This window comes from Macrobrachium nipponense, chromosome 3 (assembly GCF_015104395.2).
Source record: "Macrobrachium nipponense isolate FS-2020 chromosome 3, ASM1510439v2, whole genome shotgun sequence".
NCBI lineage: Eukaryota > Metazoa > Arthropoda > Malacostraca > Decapoda > Palaemonidae > Macrobrachium > Macrobrachium nipponense.
The window spans coordinates 114,508,159-114,530,658 of NC_087202.1; the positions used below are offsets into that span (position 1 = coordinate 114,508,159).

Sequence of the window (22,500 nt, forward strand, 5' to 3'; positions counted from 1 at the left end):
GTGTGTATATATGTATATATATATTATATATTTATATATATATATATGCGATTAAATATTTTGATGGAATGTAGTAAGAAACTCAACAATAAGCAAAGAAAAGATAAGGATAGAGTGTAAAGTCAAATGCGTACAGAATCATTGATTTTGATAAGAAACTCAGGTCACAATAAAAGTTTGTAACTAAGTCTTGTTAAATGACAAGATTACACAGGAAATAAATAACTAAAGTTCGAGAAAAGTTTGTACGAACTGGTATAGCAAAAGAGGAATATTAGTGTTTACTAATTATGAAAAACTGATTACGAAAAACCTCGTAGCGAGAAAGAACAGAGCTATTCTCGCACATTTGAGGCTTCATTAACTGCAAATTGGGCTTAACTGTAACTGAATAATTACTGGTGATGTATAAAAGGAAGGGGAAAATTCAGTAAAAGAGGTTTTGACTATTATTAACTAACTCGGTCTAAAGAATTCGTATAAAGAATGAATCCATGAATGAACATTTGCTTAATGAATGTATGATGCAAGATGGCGATCAACGCCGTTTTGTTACATCGTCACAGAATTTGTGGATGATGAAGATGAAAACGAACGCCTGTGACCTGACCTCGTTATTCCATTGACAACCAATGAATCATCTTCTGGCTAACAAAGGCTTGGAGGAAATCACCTTACGAATGCCAGAATGCTGCAAGGAGACTCATCAAAGGTTTCATCTTGACGTAAATGTTCTTAAGAATAGTTTGAACTTGATACTTTTCATTTTATCATCTCCCTATGATTTATAGAGGAAACCTGGACATATTTCATCCATAGTTATCCTGCGGTTCATCACTGAATAGCATTTTTTTCAGCTCTTGCATCACATGGTAGAAGCTATCATGAAGGTTCCTTCATCCTTTACACACGAGACCATTTCTTACTCACCTCTGCCCGTTGATATACCAGGTGAGGGTGGCAGCTGGCTTAGATGGTGCAGAGGTACAGTTGATGCTGACCACATCTCCCGGTTGGTATCTCTCCCGAGCGCCCAGGACTGTGGGTTTCTCCTGGGGTATGTCTGTATAAAAAAAAAAAAAAAAAAAAAAAAAAAAAAAAAAAAAAAAAATTAAAGTCGTATCAGAAAACTGTCATTTACACAAGTATCGGATGCCTAAGTAGTTCTGTAAAAGCTTTTAGCTTATTTTGTTCTATTTACTAACTATGTCGTGGCAATTGTAAATGGTAATGTCGATAGTTTTTGGTTCCATTATTCTCTTGGCCTAAGTAGAGGCAATACGTTTCGCTTACTAATGCTGGATTAAATACCTCAAACATGTTCATGACTTTACAATTTCTCTTTACATTTACTTTCTCATAAAACGTTATTGCATTTACAAGGATATTCATAATTAAATGACATACAATAAGGAAACTAAAACATCACATTTAACCAAAAATATTACACACTATTGTACGTGAATATCTGATGCCTAAAAAAAACAAAGTATTTGACACTTTTTTTTAGTGCCAAATAATTTTAAATTAGTATGATTCCCTTTTAAAGTAAATACCTGTTTTATTCAAATGTGAGAAAAATGAAGCATTTATCTCATAAATGGCAATCCTCTTTGAAAACAATAAACTCTATCAATATTTAAATAACCAAGAAGATACCCAAAACAAAACACAGAAGAAACTACGCATTAAAAAAAATACTGAACAGAGTAAGAAATGCTAAACAGCATAAAGCATCATAAACTCTTTTAACCTAAAAAAAAACAATTAGAACAATAATAGGACGGAATAAAAAATAATACAAACATAAGCACAGAAGACAACTAACTCAAAACACAGATTAAGCTACGCATATAAAAAAAACCGAATCAGAAAAATAACATACCAGAATAAGAAATAATGAAAGCATAAACAAGGAAAAAAATTAAGAAAACACACTCACCCACAACGGTAAGTATCGCATGCTCAACCAGCGTGTTGAAAGAGGGCGCTTCCGCCAGCACCTCACACTTGTACCTCCCTGAAGTGGCGAGGGTCACTGATTTCAAAACCACTTGTTGACCTGTGCTGGCCTCCATCTGGAAAGGAGAAGGTGCACCAAAGCGTTAACCTGTGGCTCGTAGAGGCCCGCTCTCCTACTCCAGGTGCTCCGGAGTTTTTTTTTTTTTTTTTTTTTTTTTTTTTAGTAGTACTGGTGCTAGATGTGTCGCTGTGACTACTTATAGATGTGCAACAGGCAGCGAGAAATTACACACAGACCTTCATACATACGTACACACTTGTATTCACACTGATATTATATATATATATATATATATATATATATGCATATATGTATACATACATATATACATACACGTGTGTATACGCTTTTGTGCTTGTGTGAGGCAAACCGGTCAATACGAGGATCAGCTAATTTAATTATGTTCCTAAATAAATGAATTCATTTTCATCCAATCTCAGAACAACTCCTTCTCCGAGGCCCTCGATAAACCATTCAGAGTGACGTGCACTCCTCAGCGCATCCGCTTCAAGCATTCTTTTAAAAATGTCCTCTCCTTTGAAGGCACTCTCATCGACGCGGCTATTCCTAATGAGAAAACAGCCTGTTGCTCTCGATGGAGTCGACGAAGAGCCTCGGCTGTTAGCCACTGGAACTCGGGACGGCTGTCGCTGGCCAGAACGGCACGCTGGCCGTAATTTCGGACTCTTAATTAGCCGAGGTTCTAAAGCTGTGACTGGAGTCTTGTTGGCTGAATTTCGAGAAGGGGGCGGGGCGGGGCGGGCAGAGGTTTATTCATTAGTGGCGGCTTGTTCTTTTTTTTTTTTTTTTAACGAGTGGAGTGGTAAGAAAGGGAAATTACTCGAATTAACTGGATGGAAACCTCTATCATTCTGTAACTGAAAACTAAAACATTGGCGCAAATACGTTTGGACGACTGTAATGTGAAGCAGTATACACTAGAATGGTCTCTTGAATGACGCATTCAAAGAAAACATCTATTACCTCAAATACATAACCCGTATCGTGGCTACTTTAAGCCGTAGAGAAACAGCCTTTTGGATATGCAAATGTTCCTTACAATGGTTATCCGGCCGCGCTCAAAAGACCGAACTAATTCTCTTTTGCACAAAGAAAATGCAACTTAAGGCTGTTGGGATTATCAAAGCCTACAGCAAAGCCCAAGGTGGTCTTTGCGGCAACAGGCTTGTTGAGCTGTGGGTTTAGGCTTTCTGTAGCCACCCCACCCCAACACACTCTCTTATCACCCCAGACCCCCAACCATTACCCCAGACCTTTGTGGAAGGCACGAGACAGACATTTCCAATTACAAGTACAAATTGTGGGAAGGAGGTGGGTGGGTTGCTTTGTAGCTCGGAAGGAATGGAAGAGGAAATGGGGGGTTGAGGGGGTGGGGAGAAGGAAGATCATGTGAAGTCAAGGCTTTAGCGAGAGTAATACCTGCTTGATCTCTCTCTCTCTCTCTCTCTCTCTGCAAAACCTTGTGAATACATTTGACGAAGCATCAAATACACTGAATGCTCTAAATGCATCTGACATCGCACCCTCCACCCCTTCTCTCTCTCTCTCTCTCTCTCTCTCTCTCTCTTAGCAAAACGTCCAGGGCCAAAAGCAAGCGATGCCAGTAAATGCTTCTTCCCACTGCCTGACATTTTGACATCTTGAGGAGGGAGAGGTTCCCACTTAAACCCTGAGATTCTCCTCGTCTGATGATTTGCCCTTATTTATGTTTTTTACTTATTACTTTTACATGGTGTGTTGGTTAGGAAGGGTAAATGTTCTTGTACCGATTTTATTTAGATATTACTAAAATAAGTGTGTGTTCTATATATTTCAACCAAATTTCTGTAATTGTATCATAAAGCTCGTATCTTTACAGTATTCTATACGTTTGTCATCGTGGGACGGGATACACATACACACAAACACACTACACGCACATATGTATATGTATATAATATATATATATATATATATATATATATACATTTATATGTGTATATATAACGTATACATACAAACGCACACACTCAAAGTTGCCAACCGTCCATTATTTCCATTGCTGAAGTCCGCCGAAAAGTCTGAACAAATATAACACTAAAAAATAGAAGCTTGGCAACCCTAACACACACATAATATATATATATATATATATATATATATATATATATATATATATATATAATATGTGTGTGTGTGTGTGTGTGTGTGGTGTGTGTATATTGGTGTGTGTGTGTGTATATGTGTGTGTGTGTGTGTAGTGTTTGGTGTATGTATGTATGTATGTGTGTGTGTGCAGTAAATCAAAGTTTCATAATTTTAGAAATTATATTAAGAAAGGTTTTATGAATTGCTCAGGAGATTTTTTATAGAAACAACATAACTCTAAGAACTGATCATGTATCGTATTAATAACAACACGGTATTGCAAAATCTAAATGACTCATATACATTCGACCTTTATTAAATGTGTTTTAGTCCACATCCTTCGGGGAAATGAAGATAGAGATGAAAATCAATAGAAGCCGATGCGCAATAAATTAGATGTGGCGAGAGAACAGTCTCCGCAGAAATATTGAAATACGTCAGATATCAAGGACCGCTAAGCATGTCTCTCATATTCAAAGTTCGCCCATTTTTTTCATCTGAATATCGCCTGAAAACTGATGAAATGTGCAACTGGTGTCGTGAAAGGAAATTCAATGTCCGAAGGTACAATATATCCTCCTATAGCACTCTCAGGGGGCTCTTTCTAAGGCATGACCGAATCTTATGCAAGTAAATTTATAGACAAGGGGATCCTTCGGTGAAAAGGGAACCCTGTGGTACTGTCTGTCTGCCTATCTGTCTGTTGCTAAGTGTAATTGTATATGTATATGTATATGTATATATATATATACTATATATACACACAAACTGTTAAAGGATGAGGATATGTATATACTATATATATAATATATAATTATTATAATTATTATAATATATATTATATATATATAAATAAAACACACACACACACACCAAACACACACACATATATATATATATATATATATATATATATATATATATATATATATATATATTTATATACATTTGCGTGCGTGTACGCGTGTGCGTAGGCCTGTGTTATCTAATGTGTGTGAGCAGTTTATGGTTTTTGTTATATTTTCACATATTATGCCTAAAATTACTAATATTTCGCGACTTCGCCATACCTTGGGAATACCTTAACACAGAGCTATATCTTTTTGGATCATCACGCTAAATTTGCTTATGCGTGTATTCGTGCATTTGTGGCTTCTCGTTCCGTTTAAATAGGCATGAGCATGCTTTCAGTCTTGCTCGCATTTTTTTTTAGTGAGTTTACCCACATCGTATGGTTACAATTTACCAATAAAAGTAGGTCATGAAACGTGTGGATGGGAATTGCGTCATGGAAGGGAGGATAGAAAGCAAACAAACATGAACAAGATGCACGGAAGGAGAATGAAAGCTCATAACTACTATAGTAGATTCACATCAACCGTGCATTTGATGTCTAGGCCAGTCCCTTACGACGCTTCTTATTGGCTGTGAACTCTCGAGAGAGACTGAGAGTTTCTAGCCCTGTGATTACTTTATCAACAGCCAATCAGGAGCGTCGTAAGGGGCTGGCCTAGACATCAAAATGCACGGTTGATGTGAATCTAATTAGGCACATATATCGGCAGGCAGAGACACTCCATGAGAGGCAAAAGCGAAACATATGATGATACGAGTCTTATGGGCAAATGTTAAGGAAGTCTGGAGCCAAGATGTTTAATGGAAGTAAGTTGGATACTCAAAATGTAACGGTGCACTTCTAGGAGACGAACAGATGAAGTCTGATGAAATATTCGTAGTACTTTTGATTGGCTGAGTGTACAGGAAATGGTGACGTTTTGTAATAATATACCTAAAGTTAAGGTGAATGTCAAAGACTAACTGATTTTGTAGAGAGCATGTTTGTATATTCCTTTAGTACCATGCGGAGCCGGAATTTTGATCATATCATGAACCAGTCCTTCGTCCATAACATTCATTTACAAGTTTTCTATAGTCTTCTCCTTCTAGGCCGAGAGTAATAGCTGTACAAGCCACGGTGTTGAATTGATTTGAATGTGGAATTTAGGCCAAAAGCCAAGCATTGGGACCTATGAGATTATTCGCCGCTGAAACTGAATTTGACAGTAAAATGTGTGAAAGGTGTAACATCAGGAAAACCTCGCAGTTGCACTATGAATCAATTGTTAGGCGGGTGTGGAAAGTAAAAAAGAAAGGGGTTGCAGCAAGGGGCCGAAGGAACGCTACAAAGAACCTGAAGTAATGCCTGCCGTGCACTGACGGCACTACACCCTTATGGGGACCACGGTGTTGCAAAGGGTTTCTTTTGAACTGCAACATAATAATTGATTATCTCTATCATTTGGTAAGCCTGTGCACATCCGGTACATTATACATAATAAACAAAAGACGATGACAGACCTATTAAAACAAACGCCAAGAGAGCACCAAGTCAAACCAATTGACTGGTGCATAGGTCTAGAGGCGAAGTCACATGCAGCCTCTGAAAGATATACTCGTATACTCTAAATATTCGGGGATCCCAAATGAGGTTATCAAAATATTTTCTCTCCTCTATCGACTTTCAACTGTAGTTAAGTTTACGATATGTTTATCATTGGGTATTGTCTCTAGAGAGTAGTTACCTAATCCTACAAAATGTTAGATTCACTCCTCCTTACACGTTTTCAGATTATTGTAAAAAATAAAAATGTTATAAAGGTAGTGTTTTTGCTGGAATATTATTAAGTCGCATTGTTTAAAAGTACCTCTCATATGAAGACTGTAAGTATATTTTTTTACATGAAATTTTGTTGTAGTGGCAACAATTCTTGCCTTTATAAAAATTAGCGCAATATCAGTACATTTTCTAGCCGTCTGTTTCGCTGGTATAATATAAAAAGACCTAGATTATGATTATAGAATAATTGGAGCATATGGGCCACTATCATAGCAGGCATTCCCTTCTCCTTATTTATCACAAGCCTGACTTACAAAAATAAACAAAGAATAAAAAAACGAAAAATGCGATAGTAAAGTTACTGGAAATAACAATGAATATTGAGTCTAGCGTGACCGACAGTGAGTCACACGAGTGCCAGAAAAGTCATGAGAGATGAGTGAGCCAAAGTTGTGTGACCATCATTTAGGCAGTGGGAATTATTTACTTTTCTTTTTTCTAGTCAGCCTAAAACCAAATGTACACCTGGCACATTAACCTATGGAAAATTACTGGTTATTAACAATGCATATGCTTGAATTGGTCCAGTAAGTTTTAAATACAAAATGGTCAACATGGTATTTTGCTTAGTAAGGGTAGAATTATTTACCATGCTGCGTTGTATGAAAAATTTCATGTGTAATGCACCAGTAACATTAATATGCATTTATATTTTTAGAACGTTCTGATGCAACTGGTGTCATAAAAAACATTGAGCAATACGCTTACATACACCACACATAAACACACACGTAATATATATATATATATATATATATATTATATATATATATATATATTTATATATGCGTGCATACGTGATTTGAATGTTAACTTATGTTGGTCATTTAACAGATAAAGGATTTTCGGTTTACGACTCGTTACTTGATTCAATTGTTCGGATTCAGTTACATGGCGACGACTAATCGAAAATCATTAGCTCAAGCCAACAATCTCTGTTCGAACGAATGGGTGTTAGAAATGCCATAGCTTTCTTCAAATTAACCCCCAAAATAAGGGAATATTAAACTGGTATTGAAACAGCGAAAAAAAGAGAGTTTAAGATGTCTTGCGAGAGGACCGTTGTCACGAAATCATTGTATCGAACAATTGTTTTAGAACAACTAACTGTCTGTGTACGAATGATAGCCTCACAACCGGGACTCTGTAGTCACTAGTGCTAGACTGCTGGTGATGCTTTAAATCGTAGCCAAGGCCCAAGTGGCGCATATGCTTAGACAACGTAGTGATTTTTGCGGTGTTGAACATGGCATAATCAAAGGTAATTGTGTTATAGAGGTAAGGAAGAGACTGTAAGTACAGAAAGTGGTCTAATGAAACATAACTCTCATGCGTCATTGTGGGGAATGTGCGATGTCGGCGTGTAAGGTTGGCTAACTGGTCTTCTCAACCGAAGCCATGTTGTTTACAAGAACTTGTTTGATTCTGAAGCTTCATATATTTCTAAGTCAGTTTGCATGGATGATAAAGCTGTGAACTAAATTGTATTATAAAGTAGAAAAGTACAAACGTGCGCTTACAAAACAACTGTAGCCATACAAAAAAATGTGTACATAGGCCTATGTCTTGGGATAATGCTTCATGGTGTCATGCCGGTAGAGAACTGCAAAAATGGTGTTTTTTTTTTCTTAAATAAATAAAAGAATGGTATCCCATACTGCCATTGCAAGCCCAGATAAGCATACAAGAGCACAACTGACAGATTTCCACACTCGTATTACCTCCTCCGCCTCCCTCTCTGTTATTCATCCTCCTCCTCCCTCAGTTAAAGACTCTTCTGACTCCATACTCCGTAGAACGTTTCCGTGGGTCCTCCTCCTAATCCTCCCTCCTACACCTCCCAGTCCTCCTCCTCCTCCCCCCCCGCTCATACTCATCCTCCTAAACCTCCTCCCCCTAAACCTCCTCCCGTCCCTCCGTTACAGACTCCGTGGAACATTTCCGTGGCACCCTGCAGATGATGTTTAACTTCCAGTGTTAATTATCAGCTTTTGAAATTAGATCACTTCTTGTATAATGCTGTAAACACATTCCGTAAATATTATTCTATCCATTGTCATAAAACTGAGAAAGTGCCAGAATTAAGGAATTTAAATTTGGTCAACACCTTTACACCTAATAGACGTAGAACATATACCTATAGTGTACAGTATGTATACATTTTAGTGTGGATCAGAGAGTAACAAAGAAAAAGAGCAATTAGTTTGGCAGTGAGCAAAATACCCAGGAAAAGCAAGTGACTCGAGCTGTAAAGAAGAAACGAATCGGTGAATGAAGAAGAGAAGTGATACGTTATGATAAGTTTGCACTGGCCATACAATTAGTAAAAATCACTTCTCAGCACTAGGGGAGAGTTGAAGACCCTTTTGTTTATGATCACGGGACTACCTTACATTGAGCGACCACGAATCACCCTTCGGAAGTGCTATCTTGCGGCATTTTTATTGGGGCTTATGTGTTAACTACAGACAATAATTAAGCTAAAGAAGCTAAAGGACGAATTACTGTAAGCTCATCAGACCTGTCCCGATCTCTGATCTTCTTGATCCTAAGTGCGGATTGCGGATAAGAAGTCCGTTCAGGCTCTGGAGTTGGACAGCCGTCGCTTTCTCCGGCTGGTGGTGAGTGTTAAAATTAGTGTTCTAAGTTAGTTTTTAGTTTTTTTTTTTTTTTCGTCCGCGTTATGAATGTTTTCATAACATTTTTCTTTCTTATGAAAACTGAGATGAAGTATGCCGTTTGTTGTAAGACCCATAAGTTGTGAGGGGATGTGAGCCTTGTTTTAATATTTTGAGTTTTAGATCTTGGGTTTCTATAGTGCTTCCATGATTGAAAATTAGATAAAATAATGCGGGTAAGTCAGAAAAAATCACATTCTAACATATGTGGTTACCTTATTCAGCAGTAACAATGAGAACTCATTCAGATTGAACGTTGTTTGGACATTAGAATTCAGATCAGAAGATATTAACCAGTGAATATATATATATATATATATATGATATATATATATATATATATATATATATATATATATTATATATATATATATATATATATATGTGTGTGTGTGTGTGTGTGTGTGTGTGTGTGTGTGTGTGTGTGTGCGCTCTTATTTATGCTGCAATATAGACTAGACAATAACATTCAGATTAAAGGTCCTACTGTATCGCAATGCAATTAAAAATATGCATATACAACAGTAGAGGTTTAGGAAAATATTAAATAGGCCTAGTTTTTCTTTAATAATAAAATAAAACGCTTCCCCAGACTATCAGGTCCACTGAATTTCGAATCTCAACATTTGATCAAGGCGTTCCGGTGACATTGTAGACAAATATTTATTTAATCTCAAATTCTTATAGGCAGCCGTTTTGTTTAAAAAAAGTTCGTAACATTAATGTACAATATTATGTTAATTTGCCTGTAAGTACATAGCAGGGCGGACATTCGGCACAAAATGGAACAGTGTTACCGAGAGCGGACACGTCTCAGACAGGTTCCTTGTCTTCCACCATGAAATCTTTGCGAAATATAGGCATTTCTGAGGGTAGAATAGCTGTTATTAGAATTGCACTCTTTAATGTTAAAGTGTCATCTTTCGAAGTCAGTAAGGATATATTGGGTTTGCTGGCTAGGGAGAGTCACTCGCCTTGATATAAGCGAATGAAAAATACTATTCTCTATGCCCCTACATTTCCAAAAAAATTCATAACGTTATCAATCTTAAACCCGACGAATGACGGATATTTGCAACTCTGAAGTTCATTCAAAATGTGAATCACAGTATTAAGTGTTTAAAAAGAAATAGAGTTCGGAAATCCACTGTTGGATCCCTGGACTTACGAATAAGGTACAACCTGCATCACCATTTTCGTAGACCATGTATCTTGACCCTTTTAGTCCTCATTATTGACACGTTATTCATGTCATATTCATCTTTTAGAGAATCATTTTATTTTTTATTTTGAATAACTATTGGTTCGAATGCGATGAACGGCAGATTTCGAATAACTGTTTACGCAATTATATATTTTTTACAGAATTTATTTTCGAGCGGCAGCAAAATGCCTAATTTAAACGTGATTATATTTTCAGTGCTGCATTTTATTTCGCGTTTCCTGTTAACCATTGTAGAAGAAATCAAAGACCCACGGCCAATAGGTTTGGGAAATTTTTATTGTTATGTTACTTTGCAAAAAGACCAGGGGCTAAAATGTTTAAATTCATAATGCCTGAACCAGATTTAAGGTCCTTACTATCAATAATCGGCTAGATTCGATTTACCGTTCATTTTAAGTTGATGAAAACCATGATCAGTTTTTAGATATCTATTGCTCTTTACTCGAAGGCACATAAGAAAAAGCTGAACTGTGTGCACGGGGTTAGGAATACTACATATTACTTACATACACAATTTAGTTTGAATTTAGATGACTTAGGAGCACTTAATGGGTGATGAACTGATGAAATATAGATTTTTCCTGAGAAGGTACCACAGTGGAAAACAATATCATTTAGTGAAACGGAGGCAATTGGAAGCGCAAACCGGATGAGAAAGTACCAATTCGTAGCAGGTTGTTTCATCTGGGGCGGTAAGATTGGCCTCTGAATGCAAGTAGGAAGTTGTGCATAAATTGTTTTGATTACGATGTGAAAGGAAATGCGTCTTCCTTTCGCATCTGTATGTTTTTGCATCGGTTAAGAAATCAGTTCGGTGGTCTGGTTAAAATATTTTAATAATGTATCGATTAAGAATCTGATATCCTGCATATGCAAAGGTGCTGTTACGATTTATAGAGTTGTCATGTCTGCGGTCATTTGCGTATGTAGGCAGTATACATGCCTGAGGGCAATTGCTAACGCCCCGTAGCGGGGTAGTGCCGTCAGTGCACCTCGTGTGATGTACTGTAGGCATTACTTCAGATTCTTAGCAGCGTGCTTTCGGCCCTTAGCCGCAACCCTTTTCGTTCCTTTTACTGTGCCTCTTTCATATTCTCTCTCCTAACTATTGATTCATATTACAACTGCGAGATTTTCCTCTTGTTACACCTTTCAAACCTTTTACTGTCAATTTCCGTTTCGGCGCTGAATGATTCAACTTCACAGGTCCCAGTTCTTGGCCTTTGGCCTAAATTCTATGTTCAGTTGCTAACGCTGTTTAGATCGTTTCAGACATCTTATATAACATGGAAAGTGCATTAACAAAGGATTAAATGAGTTACGTAATAATTCATTTATTTAGGTAAAATCTAAAGCTTATAATTATTCATCACAAGATGTCCCAGTTTCGTTCACGTTAAAAGTATGATCAGTAATTTACGTAATTTATCTCTTTATCTCTCTTCAGCCCTGCGAGAATTTGCTGAAATATGACGTCATTTGTTTTCGCGTATTTGATGCAATGAATATTGGTTCGAATAGAAATCGGTAGAATTAACTTGTAACCCAATAGCATAAATAACAGCGGGATTTTTCCCCTCATAAATCGACCATGTAGTAACAGAATGTCAAGTGCTCACTTCCAGGCTAACGATACAGGATTTTTTTTTTTTTTTTGCTGGTAACCGGGTTACGGAAAACATTTGAAATTTTTTTATATATACATACATATACATATATTTAATTGTAATATGAGATGAAATATGAGATGAAACGAACAGTCTTTGGTTTGCTTCTGATTTTTTATTTTTTCATTTGCTATGATGTCGAGCTAACTATAGATGTTGTCAATCATATCAGTTTAGTTTTGAACAAATATTAATCATGATAATAATAACATTAGGTGCATAATTCTCAATATTCGTTCTTTGTATTACCAGTTATGTAGTATATATATGTGTATATATTTCTTTGTAAATATTAATTTCTTACTGGCCGAAACGCGAGTTGCAACTATTTATTTTGGTCCTTTTGTTTGGCAGTACCGGAAGGTTAAATCAGTTTAACCTACCGTTAAAGAAGCGACAAGTCAAATGGCATTAGGTGAAGCATAGATAAGGAAACGAGGACAAAATTCTAAAAATCAAAATGCTACATTTTGAGAGGAGAACTCTTAACCAGAGTAGGCCTAAAAAAAAATTGGGGGGAACTTGCGCGCAGGCCATCAGCACGCAGGGATAATAAACGCAAAAATAAATAAACATCTGGGGCATACAGCCAAGCACTTTAGCTGCCGCTTGCAAGTGACAGGCAGTGGCAAGTGCTGGCGTAGCCCCCTGGCGTTTTCGAGCCGGCCCGATTCTGCCCATTTACATAGTCACCTGGGCGTGATGCGCATATAAAGGAAAGGCCCCCCTTCCAAATAAACCCCACCCTTACTTACCCCCCTCCCACCCAACCCCGACTCTACCCCACTCACGAGCATCAGCACTCCTTACCCGGCCGCCCACGGTGGGCCATTTCATCGCGAAACGCGTAACTCACGGGTATGTCTTCTCGTGTATATATGGTCGCGATCGCGAATTCTTGTTTCCCTATTCATGCAGTCATTTTTTTTCTTCGTGGGTTTGTTCTTCTGTCCTTCAGTTTGTCTGTCAGTTTGCCTGACTGGCTCTTTATTTTTAGAACAAGAGATTCGTGGTTTTTATTTTCTGAACGAATTACGGAAATTGGAAAATAATTGTCTATCTTTCTTACACGAGATGAAACCTATGGAAAATTTATGGTCAGGTTTTCTTGCTTCAAAACATTGTGTGTATATATATATATATATATATATATATATATATATATATATATATATATATATATATATATATATATATATATATATACCATTGCTTCTAATGCCGTGCATATACATGCATTTGTGTGTGCTTGTATATAATATTTCTTAGGTAATTTTCGTAAACATACGATATGGCTTGCACTTCTAATGTACTGTATCCCGTAGCATGGATATGCCTGCTACTATGAGATTCAGGGCCTCTGTAACACGGTTTTTTCGCAATAACTTTTTATCTATGCATTTCATAAATATAACGCTTATTCAGAATACATATTATATCAACACATAAATTTTGAGTGTATTCTGCACTACGTAGGTTGAATAAATTTGGTACTTATAATGTAAAAGTGACCTTTTTGAAGACGGGCCAACTTACTCAGAGAAAAGGTTTCGAACGCACTCGTTACGTAACTTATGACATCATTTCTTCCCTCTTTCTCGATGGATGATTGGCTATACGTAACGAAGGCTAAACCTCTGGCAACAATGACATACAAATTTAAATACAAGCAAAGCAGTACACCTTTATGAACTCTGGAACCTCCCCACTGATAATTGTCATAATGAACAAACCAACAAAATATGTTAATAAACTACAAAAACACTTCGATTATTAGTCTAACTCCCAAAATAAGTTTCCCTAAGAAATTACAGTCTACTTTATAGGTCACAATCAGATTGACAAGATGTAGGGAATAGTTGGTAATTACCAAAAACATAGTAGACAAGCTTGATTTGATAACTGCTATATCCAATGTCAAGCAATTTTTATTTATTGGCTATCTACCTATTTACTGAAAAAAAATAGCCGGTACCGTATACTGGCTTTAAACCTTCACCAATAATTATCGTCAGAATGGTGACTTCATGAGGCTCCACCCACTTTCGCCTCGTTATAATTCAGGATAACACTGAAGGCTACCATGGGCATTGTTGGATTAGAAAATTTAACTTCTGGCTATAAAAACTAATTTCTCGAGTAGTTGTAAGAAGTGCTAAATGATCCTCAAGGATCCCAGCAGTTGGTCTAAACGTTTAATTCATGTATATTACTGCTATACTGTTGCGGCACTACTGCTACAGTAGTATTACTACGCTAGCACTGATACCCCACCCACATCTATGTATCGTTCCGCCATTCATAAAGTCTTTGGGTTTCAGAGCCGATGGCATTTCTGTCTGGTGGATGGGCGGGGCAACATTTAGTCAAAATGTGTTTGTTTACCTTGCTTACGTAATGAATGTTTTTCGACTCTTGGCTCGTAATCATTGGCCATGGCGTCGGCTAGTTCATTTTTACTCTATAAAAATTAAAACTATCGGGTTTAGGTTATTGATAATGCTGACAAAATTTGTGTGCGGTTGTAAAATATACATATGTCAACTTTCAGCTACATCCGATGCTTTGACAAGGAGCAAAGTCCAAAAAACCGTGTTACAGAGACCCTGAATCTCATAGTAGATAGCTGTGAATCCCTTGGGGAAGGAAATGCATAATATATGGTGGATGAACATATATCCTGGGACCACCAACATCCACAACGGTCATGCCAGTTTCCTTGCTGTGATCTGCTACTGCACTGGTAATAAGCTGTATGACCTGTCTGACCTAGGAGGTGCCAATGATTTTGTGGTACTAGTATGATACATCACAAGGCAGGGGAGCACTTAAGAAGCGATGTGTATCATTGGGAGGAGGAAATGCTACTAAAACAGCTGGTGAACTTCTTCATGGGAGTCCAATAACATTCCCACTTAGGCCTATGTAGAATAGTGGGAAATAGTATTAATGTGCATATGAATATAAGTTTAGAATTGCGATGTGTTTTGGGGATTTAACTATGTGGATAGTGGAGGTGCACGTAAAAAGAAATTGATGACAGCTGATTATATAGTTGAGGGAGAGGAAGCAAGATGTTTTGCCTTGAATGAAACGTAGGTGAAAGGACAAGGTAGGGAAAAATGGGGGAGTAAAAGGTCATCGCTAGGAAGTTGTAGGGCTTGTGGTTCAATGTAATGAAATGAGTGCTGAAAGGTTGAGTGTTGTGAATGGTTGGATTGAAGCGTTGTGAGATGATTTGTTCATGTGGGAACACTCCATGGTAGGATGGGGTAAGGGTGGACTATTCGGGCGTGTTGGGATGAAGAAGAAGAAGAGGAAGATTATAAAAGGGATCGGTAAATATAGTGTTAACAGGGTGATGGAATAGAGGCTCTTCACTGTTCAGAATGAGCGGACGACTGAGGTGAATAGGGATGTTTAACGCGTGTGGGAGAGTTTCTTTGTAGGCGTGTGAAAGGGCTAGTGTTGTGTTAGTTTTATACACAAGAATTATCCATGATTCAGCAGTTTGAGTGGGCATTTATCTATGATTGCTATTTATTTTTCTTGAAAACTACCTCTGCTACAGGAAACAGGCTCAATCTAGTTAAATATAGACACATATATATTAATTAATTATTCAAATAATTAATTAATTATTTAACTAATTAATTATTTGATTGATTGATTGATTTAATTATCTATCTTTTTTATTTTATTTTTCTATTAATTAATTAATTAATTATTAATTTTTTATTTATTTATTTATTTATTTATTTATTTATTTATTTATTTATTTAGAGAGAGAGAGAGAGAGAGAGAGTGAGAGAGAGAGAGAGAGGAGAGAGAGGTTAATTTTAGAAATGTTATTTTTGCACTGTTGTTTTAGCTTAGAAAACCTGCCTCTATTTGGTTAACAAAGGCCGAAAGGCAACAAAATATTTTTCAGTGGGAAAAAATAATGCTGCACCTACGTTATTTTCTTATTTACACAATTAGTATAGCAACGGAGAGCTGTCAAAACGAACGTTGTTCGAGGGACTACTCACCAGAGAAACAGCTGTAGGCCAATTTTACCTTGAATTATGGGAACCAATATAATTGGTTTCACATCCCATTAACAGACATAGTTACAATACTAATCAAACAAAAAACATATGCAGCCCCCCCCCCCCCCACACCTCCGCCCCACTCCAGGCCCATTCGTCCAGGCTGTTCCTAACCCCCACCCCTACCTCCAACCGTGTCTCTGTCCCTACACTCACAATTTTAATTTTCTCTTCAACAATATGCAATAGCAAGCTTCCAGCTGGGTACACACTAGGCCACATAATTAGAGAGAGGTTCATGCGAAGGGTTATACGTGTTTGTACTTTTTTTTATTTTCTATTTGCGCGCGTTTGTTTTGCAGTATGAGTTTATTTGTTTCATTTTGCGGTTCTACGATAAGTGCAGACAAAACATGACGATATCATTTACATCGCTAATAACTTTACAAACGATTTATGCTCTGAGCGATAAATTTGTAGGCAGTTTCGCTTCTTATTTCGGATTGTTCATGTTCCCCCCCTTTTTTTTATTTTTACTATATGTTTTTTATCCCGCGCTGTTCACATTCCTTTTTCAGCTGTCAGAAACAGGCTGCTTGTGCCTACCGTGTAACTGTCTGTCATTTCGGGAGAGGATAGAGAAAAATTCTTGCATATTACAGACCCTTTTTGGTGACGGGAAGCCTGTGAGGAAATAAAGTAAAGTTTTGTTGACTTGCTCTTACCCAAATCCTTAATTAGGTGAGATAAGTTTAGCAAAGATATCATCATAATATTCCCGATCAAGATAAGCGTAGTTCAAATAACGGAAAAATCGTAATCTTTGGAGGTTAATATACATATGTATAGTATATATACATATATATACACACACACATATATATATATACACACACACACACACACACACACACACACACACACATATATATACTTATATATACTATATATATATATATATATATATATGATATGTGTGTATTATGTGTGTGTGTGTGTGTGTGTATATATATATATATATATATATATAATATATATATATATGTGTTGTGTGTGTGTGTATATATATATGTGTGTGTGTGTATATATAATATATATATATATATATATATATATATAGATATATATATATATTTTATATAATATATACATATACATATACATATAAATATTATTAACCTCCAAAAGTAACGCTATTCTTTTATTTGAGCCACACTCATCTTGATCTGGAATATTCTGATGCTATAATTGCTAAACTTATCTGGAATATTATGTTGAAATCATTGCTAAACTTGGTCATGTCATGAGGAGAGAAGGTGAACAAGTATGTAGGTGGAGGGCAGAAGAGGGAGGGAAGGCCAAAGTTCAGGTGGAAAGATAAATTATTGAATGACATGAAGGAAAAGGGTCTAAGAGAACAAGATGTGCAGGACAGAGGAAGGTGGAGAAGGCTGACTAGAAACAGCGACTCCATATAGAAATGCGAAAAGCTGAAGGGAAAGAAGAAGAAGAAGATTATTGCTAAACTTACTTGATCTTGGTTTATTTAAATAAAGCTAAAATTCTAGACAGTACAGTAAAAACATAAATTGATAAGTACAATAAAAACATAAATTGATCATTCTGTTATCAAAAAGCACTTCACTTACTTTTGCTTTGGCTTTAGGCCATTGGTTTCCAACTGATAAAAATTGAGCGCAAAACTGAACATTGCAAATCGTTTTTTGGCACTTGCAAAATAAGAAGTCAACTATTGAATGAAAAATTTCAGTCGACAAATCCATTCCACATATTTATCTGTTATTTTTTCTATTCATTGTTAATATATATATATTTACTATATCTATATATATATATATCTATATATATATATATATATATATATATGCATGTATATATATACCTTAATAATGCTGAATAGAAACTAACTGATAAACAAGTGGAATGAATATGATGACTGTATTTTTCATTCTACAGTTGATTTCTTATTTTTCAAGTACCAAAAAAACAATTTGATGTACAGTGCGCTCAATTTTATCAGCTGGAAACCAGTAGTCTAAAGCCAAAGCAAAATTAAGTGAAGTGCTTTTGATAAAAGAATTATCAATTTATGTTTTTACTTTACTGTCTAGAATTTTAGTTTCATTTAATTCAACCTAGAGCAAATAAAGGCATTAAAGTAAATATGAAATAAAGATGGCTGAGATGTAACTTCATGCTTTCATCGGGTAGGTCAACTGACCAAAGAGACAGAAAACAGAATTAGGTCACAGAGAATATGAAACTGTTTAATGGCATGGAAAAATTCTTTAAAGGTGTTCGCGTCATTTGTCTTTTATTATTCAACATTGAGTGAGCAGCACGACTCATACGAGAGAAATATTAACTTATTACAAAATACAAGGAAGTTATGACACGGAAAAATTATGCGCAGGATACAGGTTTCACGAGAAGAAATGTCGAAGTGATCTGTATTTTATGTTTTATTATTTTATAAACAAAAAAGTATGTTTTATGACGGAGCTGAAACTTTTTGTCATACAGAATGAAGAAGGACCGGTTTAGAGCAGAGTTGTTCTTAAGTTTGACGTTGTGCTGTTAATAGTTTTAGTTGGTAATAATGATGTGAAGTTGTAGAATCCGGCGCAAAGATGTGGAAGTTTCAACGGGAGGAGACACTTGAGAAATTATTTCTGGAAAAAATGTTGTTTATACAAGAATGAGTGAAACCTAATAAGGTGACGTGTTAATAGGAGTAGCAGACTGGACACTTTTATTAATATTATTAGTACTTCCTCCTTTTCTTGAGGGTTTTATGATTCAGCTACTCACGTCACCAGGATGGGTTCTGTTCTTAACTGGGTTGAAGAAATCCATGCAACTAATAATCTCATTTTAGATTCATTTCTTAGGTATAGCTATACGTATATGCGTATATTTATAAGTATATACTATATATATGCATGTATATGTTATATATATATATATATATATATATATATATATATATATATATATATACATATATATATATATATATGATGTAAATAAGTTTGTTTATATGTTTATATATATATATATATATATATATATATATATATATGTGTGTGTGTGTGTGTTTGTTTGTATATTTGATGCACCTACTTTCACATATATAATATGCATACTCTCACGCACATACATACTTGCGCATGTATCAGCTTGGCATTCCGATACTGCATATAGAACTTCATTTTATACTAATCAAACGGCGGTGAATAATAGAGCATGAACCTTAAAATGTTACAAAGTCGATCGTTAAAAAAAAGAGAAAACGAGAAAGGGATAAAAGAGGAAAAAGAAAGCCAGAGGCAGAAGGGCAACAAAAGCTATAGCTTAGTGCTTGGGGAAGTATTTGACTGTTTGCCATTGATTGTTAGGATTCCAGGCTACGAAAGCATTCCATGCATTTGATTGCTTCGATTTCATTGAATATTCTTCTTTTTTTATTGAAAAGGCAGCGCTGCGAGAAACGAAAGAGCTGAGCGGCCAGATAGAAGAAGAAGAAGAAGAAGAAGAGACGAGGAGAGAGAGAGAGAGAGAGAGAGCGAAAAGTTCGGTGTACGCACTGGGAAATTGCTCGTAACGCAGTACATTAGTTTTACGCCTTTGCCGTTTCTTTTTTGTAGGGCAAAAATCAAGAAACAATATATCAAGAGCAGCGGCCTAGCATGTCAGTTTATGAAAAGCCGAAACTCCATATAGCCTATGTGTGTATGTAGCATCGCTTTGTTCCAAATTCAGATTTCCGACACTCGGCTCACGCACAGCGTCCACCAAGCTAGGTATTGACCGGAACGAAAATACAAATAAGAGAAGAAAAATTATGAGAACGTAAAAATGGTGGAAACGAAAGAAACACACTTAACCTCAACCCGCGGAATATTAACAAATAATCTTCGGTGGAAAAGGGCCGCGCCTGACTCGGAATATAAAAGAAAAATGCTGGGAAAAAGTGCGAAGGAAAAATATGAATCAAATGAAGAGAGAAAATAAAAATTAGGACGACGGATGTGCAGGGCCTGTGGATGGGAGGGGTGAGGATGGAGCGTTTGATGGGGGAGGGGGAGGGGGAGGAGGAGGCATATAACTGGGATGTGGTGATGGCGGGTGGGGTTAGGAGAACAGGGCTTGGGGCATATATGACCAATTTCTCTCTCTCTCTCTCTCTCTCTCTCTCTCTGAGCTTGTTTCCTACCAACATACCACCCAATATTGCCGAAGCGTCGACAGCCATCTTTTTATTTATTTATTTTTTTCTGTGTGCCGGTCACGTGACCTCATCAGCTGATTATCAAACCTACAGATGAATTCTTCCGACTAGACGCAGACATCCGCCCGCGAATGAACGTATCTGTATGTAGATATTTTGCCTTCCGTTAAGGGGTGTTAGGCTTTCTTCTTCGTCTCCTCCTGCTACTCCCTTCCTCCCTTCTTCAGGCGTGAGGGTGAAAACGGATGTTCTTCAAAATTTATTCATGAAAATTGTAATAAATGGCCCGGGGTTCGCAATATGTAAAACATATTTGTGTGTTTGTCAGCGTGTGTGTGTGTGTGTTTGGAGTATTGCATGAATATAGAAAGTCCTAAATATAAGCCTCTGGATTTGATCATCACAGATCTCTCTCTCTCTCTCTCTCTCTCTCTCTCTCTCTCACTTTTGCATTATTGCTCTTTCTCTTTGTAGATTGTGAAAATATACCAAAATCCTCCCCTTAACCAAGTCTCTCTCTCTCTCTCGTCACAGACACACATACACCCGAAACTTGCAGCGTGCAACATATGTCTCCATGAACGATAAATTCGCTTTAACCAAACCCCAGATATAAATTCAGGCTGGAAATGTATACGATGGAAATTATACAAAGCTCCGCCCGAATGCACTGGCCCTCATTTTAGCACTAAATAACTCCGGACAATCATATCAGCTGTACAGAAGTACAGTCGTTGACCTATAAAATGGCTGTGGGGCCTGGCATGGTGGGTAGGGCAGGGTGGCATGTTTGGGTTGGGGGGGCTAACACCGAAATAATCTTTGTAGCATTTGATTCACTACGGAGCGTAATGTATGAGCTCTATTTTGTAATTACGGCAGCCGCAGCCTGCCTGCGACGATGCTCATTCCTTTGCGCTCGTTCATTAACTTAACTGGCTAACAGTTGCATGGAGGCTGCAGACATAATGAATATATATATATATATATATATATATATATATATATATATAGTATATATATGTGTATATATATGTATCTATATATATATATAAATTATATATATATTATATATATATATTTTATGTTTATATACATTTGTTTATTTATATACATATGTGTGTAGTATGTAAGTAAGTATGTAATATTATATAGTGTATGCATGTATGTGTATAGGTATTTTGACTTCCCAGACTTTGATCCCGGTAATTTCGCAAACGGTATTTGACTCCAAATAAACTGAAATCGATTTCGTTAACAGACATAATGATATATATATATATATATATATATATATATATATATATATACACACACACATATATATTATGTATATATATGTCTATATATGTATCTATATATATATATATATATATATATATATATCTATGTATATTCATTGTTTTATTTATATATACATATGTGTGTATGTATGTAAACATGTATGTATGTATGTATGCATGCATGTATGCGTATAGGTATTTTGATTCCCAGAACTATGATCCCGGTAATTTCACAACCGGTATTTGAATCTAGATAAACTGAAATCCGATTTCGTTAACACCCGGTCATTTTACATCCAAAATAAATGAATAGCTTATTTAGGAAGCACATATTTTTTAAATAGCTTAGGCCAACTACCTTATTTAGGAAATGGAAATGACGTAATTTGATTATTTAGAAAGTTGAAGGCTTAGTTTACTTTTTTTTTCAAATATATGAGTAACATTTAACAGCTGCATCCGAGCTTCTGGCGGTATGAAGACATTTTTTAAAATCATCTCTCGTAAAATTCAGAG

At 36.3% G+C, this 22,500-nt stretch overlaps 1 protein-coding gene across 1 annotated transcript in view; it reads right to left on the minus strand.

Annotated features, from left to right (window-relative positions):
* Positions 1 to 22,500, minus strand: part of LOC135221985 (cell adhesion molecule 3-like) — a 618,236-nt gene that overhangs the window by 35,612 nt on the left and 560,124 nt on the right. The window contains 2 exon segments of the mRNA XM_064260087.1: positions 927 to 1,063; positions 1,943 to 2,078. Of these exon segments, the coding sequence (XP_064116157.1) occupies positions 927 to 1,063; positions 1,943 to 2,078 (273 nt within the window).